This window comes from Mustela nivalis, assembly GCF_964662115.1.
Source record: "Mustela nivalis genome assembly, chromosome: 5".
NCBI lineage: Eukaryota > Metazoa > Chordata > Mammalia > Carnivora > Mustelidae > Mustela > Mustela nivalis.
The window spans coordinates 113612471-113621319 of record NC_139024.1 but is presented as its reverse complement, the minus strand read 5'-3'; the positions used below and the strand labels follow the sequence as shown (position 1 = coordinate 113621319).

At 39.9% G+C, this 8849-nt stretch overlaps 1 protein-coding gene across 3 annotated transcripts in view; it reads right to left on the bottom strand.

The window, feature by feature from the left end:
- Positions 1-1003: 1003 nt before the first annotated feature.
- DDX43 (DEAD-box helicase 43) overlaps positions 1004-8849 on the bottom strand; it is a 53402-nt gene continuing 45556 nt past the window's right edge. For all 3 annotated transcript variants that reach the window (XM_082729781.1, XM_082729779.1, XM_082729780.1), the window contains exons 10-17: positions 8289-8389; positions 6779-6866; positions 5244-5371; positions 4933-5042; positions 4065-4203; positions 2817-2904; positions 2069-2224; positions 1004-1258 (exon numbers count right to left, since the gene is read on the bottom strand). In XM_082729781.1, the coding sequence (XP_082585907.1) occupies positions 2108-2224; positions 2817-2904; positions 4065-4203; positions 4933-5042; positions 5244-5371; positions 6779-6866; positions 8289-8389 (771 nt within the window). In that variant the 3' untranslated portion in view covers positions 1004-1258; positions 2069-2107. The remainder of the gene's footprint in view (positions 1259-2068; positions 2225-2816; positions 2905-4064; positions 4204-4932; positions 5043-5243; positions 5372-6778; positions 6867-8288; positions 8390-8849) is intronic.

Here is an 8849-nt window from a genome sequence, read left to right as displayed (position 1 = left end):
CTAGATGTCCATCAACAGATACATGGATAAAGAAGATGTGGTGTACTTATATTACACACACACACACACACACACACACACACACACACACACACACAGTGGAATACTATGCAGCCATCAAAAACCGAAATCTTGCCTTTTGCAATAACGTAGATGGAACTAGAAGCTATTATGTTAAATGAAACAAGTTAAACAGAGAAAGATAATCATCATATGATCTCACTGATAGAAGGAATCTGAGAAACAAGACAGAGGATCATAAGGGAAGGCAGGGAAAAATGAAACAGGATGAAACCAGAGAGGGAGACAAACCATAAGAAACTTAATCTCAAGAAACAAACTAAGGGTTGCTGGAGGGGAGAGGGTTAGGTAGGATGGGGCGGCTGGGTTATGGACATTGGGGTAGGTATGTGCTATGGTGAGTGCTGTGAAATGTGTAAGCCTGATGAACCACAGACGTGTACTCCTGAAACAAATGTTTTATGTTAATTAAAAAAGAAAAAACTGGGGATACCTGGGTGGCTCAATTGATAAAGTGTCTGCCTTCGGCTCAGGTCATGAGCCTGGGGTCCTGGGATCGAGTCTTATATCAGTCTCCTTGCTCAGTGGGGAGCCTGCTTCTTTCTCTGCCTGCTGCTCCCCTTGCTTGCTCTCTCTGACAAATAAATAAATAAAACCTTAACTAAAAAAAACCTGAAGTTGGAGAATGTGATTAGTCAAAGAAGTTTCATGAAAATGAAATATTTTCCTAGGATTTATTTTAGCCTATGGGCTGAAACTTAAGAAAAAAACTATTGCATATTTTGGTCTCATGAAATCCTTTTTTTCATTTAGAAGTAGGTGAAACATAATCCCTTAAGAAAAGTACTCCCAAATAAGATACTATTACCAAACAAAATTAAAAGGCTATTCAAAAAGACAGATCCTTTTACCTTTTTATCATAGAAAAACATTTATTTTTAACAGTATCTTTCACTGCCATGACATCTGAACAGGCTTTTAACTCTTTAAAGACCGACCTTAATACAGCAACATTACAGGAGATAAAATTTACATTTTTAAATAAGGACAGTAAAAAGTGAAAAAGTTCAATGCTACATTGCTTAATATCCATGAAAAAAATTTAACTCGTTTAAGTACTTCTGATTTTATTAAAGAAAGTATAAAATAACAAATTCTACATTTTTAAACACTATTAAGAATCACTTATTTCTTCATAGTGCCAGCATGTTTCTCACACTTCCACATATCTTGAGATCTGAAAAAGAAAAAATGTAAATTGCTGTTCCCAAGCCTTTGAATTTTAAACTGATAAAATTCACATAAAAATTTGCCACCCTGACCATTTAAATATATAGTTTGGTGTGCTGTATATTCGCTGTTCCATAACCTCCAGAATTTTTTTCATCTTGAAAGACTGAAAATCTCTACCCATTAAACATCTCTCCATATTCCCCCTTACACTGGCTCCTGAAAACCATTCAGCTTCTGTGAATTGATAACTCTAGATATCTCATGTAAGTGGAATTACATAGTATTTGTCCTTGACTTATTTCATTCAAGTGTAGTGTCATTAAGCTTCACCTATGTTGTGTCTCAGGTCAGAATTCCCCTTGACAGGCCAACCTGTTTACCCATCCATTCATGCCTGAGTTGCCTTCACCTTTTGGCTGTTATGAGTAAAGCTGCCATGAACATGGCATGTTTGCCCACTCCTGAATTAATACTGGGGGCGCCTGGGTGGGTCAGTAGATTAAGCCTCTGCCTTCAGCTCAGGTCATGATCTCAGGGTCCTGGGATCAAACCCTGCATTGGGCTCCCTGCTTGGTGGAGAGTCTGCTTCTCCCTCTTCCCCTGCCTCCTGCTTGTGCACTCTCTCTCTCTCTAATAAGTAAAATCTTTAAAAGAAAAAAAAAAAATTAACTGGAACTTAGGTAATTGGTAAAGAATTACCCTGAATACTTTATGTAAATGACTCTTAGACATAATGCTGATTTCAATAAACACAGCAACAATGTAGTTAAGGAATGCAGCCATTTGAAAGTCTAAAATTTGAAGTGTTATTTACCTCTTCGCAGTAGGCTGGTACCACTTTTCAACAAGGACATTAATAATAAAACTTTTGGGGTTTTCCTTGGGGTTTCCCCATTTTTTTCTCCATTTCTTTTTTCAGTTTATTCGCCTCATACCTCTTAGCCATTGCCACAAGATCCTCTGGGATACTCTGAAACATTAAATGTGTTATTAGGAGATTTTTCTTTCTGTTAACAGCTTTTCTACAATATGCTAAAATACTTTCAAATCATCTCAGTTAGAAAATCTCCCCAGTTCCATGACGTCTTTCCAACAATGAAACGTGTCTCTTTGCACGCTAGGCTCTGAAATCTGTCTTGCAGCTAGAAAACCAGACTGATCTTCAACTTCCCTGGTGCTACCACTTCCTGCTCATATGGCCCCTCAGTTGCTTCTCAGGGCCTTGAACAGGCGTTAACTGGTGCCACGTTCTGGGGCATTCTGTCCGTTGGGCCTGAATATGTTCCCCTGCTGGAATCTGTATCCCATTCTTGTACAACAATTCTCCCAACCTCCACTCCACTGGCTTCTTCCGCATTATGATTCCCACTGCTGCTTACTCCCATTAGATTAGGCTCCCTAATTCTGGATTACAGCTCCTTGTCTTTGCCATGTTATGGCCCTCATAACACATGTAACATCTGTTTACCCTGGCACGCAGTAAGCCCATACTTGGAATCAATGAGATTATCTGAACATTAGAAAAGTGATACAAGGTAGAGTTCTAAGTTGTATAATCTCACCTGTTGTGCTCTTTCCAGAATATTAATTAACTCGCCAGCAACCCTCCAGTCGTTTCTAGTGAGGAGAGTAATAGATATCCCCGTCCTCCTATAAAAGGGTGGGGTGGGGGGAAGGAACTCATGTAATTTGATTTTTTTTTTAAAGATTTTATTTATCCATTTGACAGAGAGAAAGAGAGATCACAAGTAGGCAGAGAGACAGGCAGAGAGAGAGAGGGGGAGGCAGGCTCCCCGCTGAGCAGAGAGCCCGATGTGGGGCTCGATCCCAGGACCCTGAGATCATGACCTGAGCCGAAGGCAGAGGCTTAACCCACTGAGCCACCTGGGTGCCACGTAATTTGATTTTTCATGTATACTCATGGTTCAGTTAGCAAAACACTAAAAATAGCAAAACTGCAACTTTTTCATAAGCCCAAATATGTATTATATATTGAAAGTTAGCATGGGGCGCCTGGGTGGCTCAGTGGATTAAGCCGCTGCCTTTGGCTCAGGTCATGATCTCGGGGCCCGCATCGAGCTCTCTGCTCGGCAGGGAGCTTGCTTCCCTCTCTCTCTCTCTCTGGCTGCCTCTCTGTCTACTTGTGATTTCTCTCTGTCAAATAAATAAATCTTTAAAAAAAAAAAAAAAAAAAAAGAAAGTTAGCATCACTCAAACACCGATTTAGAACTCAATAATCTGGAGCTGTTCATACAGTGTGCTTGCAGGGGATTTGATAGTAGTGCTCTCAGTGGCAAGAAAGGTCTTCTTATAGGGGACAGTAGAGGAACAACTGGGTATAGCTCAGTGTGACACTACAGATAGAAAGCAGAGACTGGAATAAGAAACAGCTGCAGCTAATCAAAGGGTCTGGCTGACTCTGGAACAGGCCAGTTAAGAAAGGGATAAAGTAGCACAGCAGGTGGCCCAGACAATTCACAGGCAATAGAAAAGCCATTTTGTGGCTAAGAATAGCCTGTGAAGGGCATAGTGACAGTTGGCTTCTTTCTTTCTTTTCTTTTCCTTCTTTTGTTTTTTTTAAAGATTTTATTTGTTTATTTATTTGTCAGAGAGAGAGAGATCACAAATAGGCAGAGAAGCAGGCAGAGAGAGAGGGGGAAGCAGGTTCCCCACCAAGCAGAGAGCCCGATGCAGGTCTCGATCCCAGGACCCTGAGATCATGACCTAAGCTGAAGGCAGAGGTTTAAACCACTGAGCCACCCAGGCACCCCAAAGTTGGCTCCTTTCACAGGAAGACTGTGCGGACTTACCCTGCCCTTCCGGTGCGGCCTACTCTGTGCACATATTCTTCGATGTTCCGGGGGAAATCATAGTTATAGACGTGTGTGATGTCAAGGACGTCGAGCCCCCGAGATGCCAAGTCTGTGGCAATCAATATTCTTACTTTACCTAAAGAATAAAACCAAAATATACATGAATATACATGCTGGTGTAAACCAACCCAAGACATAGCAGAAAATTATAATCTTCCCCTAATATCTAATTAGGTGAGCGGTTATTTTCAGTATTAAAACACTTCAGAGAGTGAAAATGAGAAACGGGCATTTATAGACTTTCTTTTAAACTGCTGGCGAATTATGGGGAACCTGGGTGGCTCAGTGGGTTAAGCCTCTGCCTTCAGTTCAGGTCATGATCTCAGGGTCCTGGGATTGAGCCCTGCATGGGGTTCTCTGCTAAGCAGGGAGCCAGGTTCTCCCTCTCCCTCTGCCTGCTGCTCTGCCTACCTGTGTGCTCTATTTCTCTGTCCAATAAATAAATAAAATCTTAAAAAAAAATAAATGAACTGATGGCGAATTACAACACAGAACACACCATGGTTCAGCAACCAACCCCTGAATCACCTGAACCACATGACAAAGATCTATGCCTTGCAGGGAAATTAACGAAAATAACCCCATCGCAAATTATTACCTTGATATCCAGGTTGAAATATTTGCTCTTTGAATTTGTATGGTTCTGAAGATCTGATTATTATTCAGAGCTCTTACCAGTATATTTTGGGCTCTGCAAGCTGAGGATAGATCTTACAAATGGGCTCCATGGAAAGGTGCTGTCATTCAGCCATGCCCAGGCCTTGCACCCTTCAGCAGCCACAAGTAACATCTTGCATAAATATACCTGTTTTGAAGTTTTCTAATGCCCTCTCTCTGTCACTCTGCTCCCTGTTACCGTGAAGGGATTCCACTGATACCTGTCGCAGAATCAGGTCACTTGACAGGTGGTCAGCCCTGAAGCAAAAGATGAAGTCAGCAATCTGAAGTGCTTCTTCTGATGCCACCAGAAAATTCACTAGTTTTACTTGTATTAGTAGAAGACTGAATTAACATACTAGAATGCATGCAATCCCCCTTTTGAAATTAATATGCAAAGAGAGCTAATGCTAAACAAATCAACGGGATGATTTAAGGATGTAAAAGAAAAATACCTACACAGCTTTTCTGCTGACAAACACTATGACTTTGTCTTTGGGAGACATGCTTTCTAGAAAAGTTTGGATATGAGAGCGTTTCTCTTCTTCCGTGGTGACAATTATGTTTTGTTTCACGGTACTTACTGCCTAAAGGAATAAAGATCACAGTACGTCAAAACTGATGGGCAAACCCTATACATTGGCTCAGAATACGTCTATTTCTATCCCTGGTTAAGTTTTAATAAACTGCTAACAAGAAGAGGCAGGTCCTTGCAAAATGACCTGTACCTACTCAGACTTGTAGCTCAGCCTTTTGCTTCTTGCTCATTCACCCAAGCTGAGCTGGAAACTTGAATGCTTGGCAGTGTGTTTAAAGTAATTGCTTACTATTGTTGGAAAAGAACCATGGAGTAAGGCCAAACTTGCATCATGAATTTGGGTACAGTCCTTACAATAAAGGAAGATGATTAGCTTAGGACACAAGAATTCCCACTCAGGATTTTGACAACTTAATGCAAAATTTCAAAATATAATTGATACAATTTTTTAACCCAGAAGTAAGACAGGTTTTATTTTTATTATTTCTTTTTAAAGATTTATTTGATAAAGAGACACACAGTGAGAGAGGGAACACAAGCAGGGGGAGTGGAAGAGGGAGAAGCAGGCCTTCTGCCAAGCAGGGAGCCTGATGTGAGGCTTGATCACAGGACCCTGGGATAAGGACCCCAGCCAAAGGCAGACACCCAACAACTGAGCCACCCAGGGACCCCTAAAATAGGTTTTAGTAGCATTTAATGAAAGTAAAGAATGACATCTCTAGCCTCACTTTTCATGGAATCTGATGAAGTGAATCTTGGCAATGATCTTTCACTATTACTGGTGATTAAGTAAAAGGTCATTTTTTTCAATAACGATTAACTGAGGGGAGCCTGGGTGGCTCAGTTGTTGGGTGTCTGCCTTTGGCTAGGGTCATGATCCCAGGGTCTCAGAATCGAGCCCAGCCTCCCGCTCCCTGCTCGGCGTGGAGCCTGCTTCTCCCTCTTCCATTCCCCCTGCTTGTGTTCCCGCTCTCGCCGTGTCTCTGTCAAATAAATACACTTAAAAAAAAATGATTAATTGAAAGTGCGGATCTCAATTAAGTGAAAGTCCAGATAACTTTATAATGGAGGGGATACATACCAGAGACCTTCATGAATCGTATAATTACTGACATCTGAACCCAATGATCCATCATGACTTCACCAAAAGACAACAACAGACTTACATACATACACCTACATTGACCTTGTTTAGAACCTGATTTTAACAGGATTAAACAAAAATGAGATATCAGGAAAATAAGAATAAGAAACGGATATTTGATGGTACTAAGGGATTATTAAAATTTTAAACTTGAGATGTTAAAAGTTAGTCTTAGATATATACTGAATTATTTATGAATAAAATCATATGTATCTAGGGTCTTTATAATTAGGGAGGGGGCAGAGGAGATACGCCAAAACACAAAGTAACTAAAATTTTCATAACAAATATTTTTATAATAAACAAGCTTACCACTAGATCCAAAGTACCAACATATACAATCATTGGCTCTTTCAAATAAGATTGTGCAAGGCGACGGACAGCATATGGCCATGTTGCACTGGAAATAAAACAAGATATAAATGTTAAAATTGTATTCTAAGTCAAATATTAATAAGTTTTTCCAAGGATGCTATGAGCCAGATTACTCATGAAAGACACCCTGAGTACTTTTAAAGAAGGGAGACTTTACAGACAATGTATATTTCACAAAGAATAGCTCAACTATAACAAAGCTACTACATGAAACCTTTAAATAAGGTTTATAAGGTAAAGGAGACCTACACCTTAAATTCTAACCTAAATTCTAATAATTTAAAATGAATTCATAGATTAGTTTTTTCTTGGCCTTCATTAAAGAAAAACAGAAAAAAAAAACCCTAGTATTTTGTTAGCATTCATTGTCAACAGGCAAAAAACCAGATGCATATGCAAAATAAAGGCATATGAAGTGTACTGATGAAAGAACATATAACTTCAAATGTTTTTTCATCCATATATTATGAAAGCAATCATCTTTTGTACTTTCACAGTAATTACAATAATGGGAATATTAGCAAAAAACAAATGAGAGTGGTATTAAAAACAAAACAAGTGAGAAAATTTAATGTATTTTCCAATTATATACTATTCTTTTTTATGTTAATGGCACATAGGTCATATAAGCCCAGGAGATAATAGTCTATAGATCAGTCTGTGTTTAAATGACAATCATTGTTTCTCAGTTTTATATTGCGCAAAAGTTACTGGGCAATCAAAGGTTTATCTCTAAGGACAGGTGATCATTCAAATTTGAGACCACCACTATGATATAAAATCTCCTCTCCAAGGAGAGGTCCCCCCCCTTAGGTTTTTATAGAAATCTCTGTGGGGCGCCTGGTGGCTCAGTAGTTAAGCATCTGCCTTCTGCTCAGGTCATGATCCCAGTCTTGGATTTGAGCCCCACATCGGGCTCCCTGGGAGCTTGCTTCTCCCTTACTCTCTGAGGCTCCCCCTGCTTATGCTCTCTCACTTTTTCTGTCAAATAAATCTTTTTTAAAAATGTTCGCTCCATGGGACGCCTGGGTGGCTCAGTGGGTTAAGCCGCTGTCTTCGGCTCAGGTCATGATCTCAGAGTCCTAGGATCGAGTCCTACATTGGGCTCTCTGCTCAGCAGGGAGCCTGCTTCCCTCTCTCTCTCTCTCTCTGCTTGCCTCTCTGCCTACCTGTGATCTCTCTCTGTCAAATAAATAAATAAAATCTTAAAAAAAAAAAAAAAGTCCGCTCCAAAAAAAAAAAAAAAAAGTCTCTCTGTAACTTAGGAAACCCAGTCATTGTTCCGCAGTTACACTGAGTTGCTATTCCTAAGTGATGACAAATCTTTTACCTGAGGATCTCAAGACACCTTCAAACAATGCTCTAAAATCCTCTGCAGAAATCCAAAAGAATAGGGTTCAGGCCACCAATTTCTATTTTACAGACTAGCAGTTAGGCATACACCTACCTTGTCATAATAGTCTGCCTGTCTGGGCGCACATCTAATAAAATCTTCATTATCTGAGGTTCAAATCCCATATCTAGCATCTTGTCGGCCTCATCTAGTACCTGCATCAAAATCAACAGCGGCTACCTTAGATATGGGAAATATGCTCTCTTTATGAACAGAATACCATGGTAAGGGAACTGTTCTCTCATTTCCCCTATTACTTAAGCCACTGTTTTAGTTTCTTCAAGACAAAGTGATCTACAGTTGTAATAGACTGACTTGATTCTTTAAGTTGGCTAACAGTTTCTAGATCTAAGAAAAACTTTAAATGTCTTAAATATCCACATGGAGGGACGCCTGACCTTGGAATTTGGGGACTGAGCCCCACAATGGGCTCTAGGCTCAGTGCAGGAGTCTGCTTGAGATCCTCTCCCTCTGTGCCACACCCACCATCCCCTCCCACCCCACGTGCATGTGTTCTCTAAAATAAATCTTATAAAAAATAAAGAGTAAAAAAAAAAAACACATGGATTTTAATTTTCTTTTATACAACTCTACATTCTCCAACATTTATTAAAA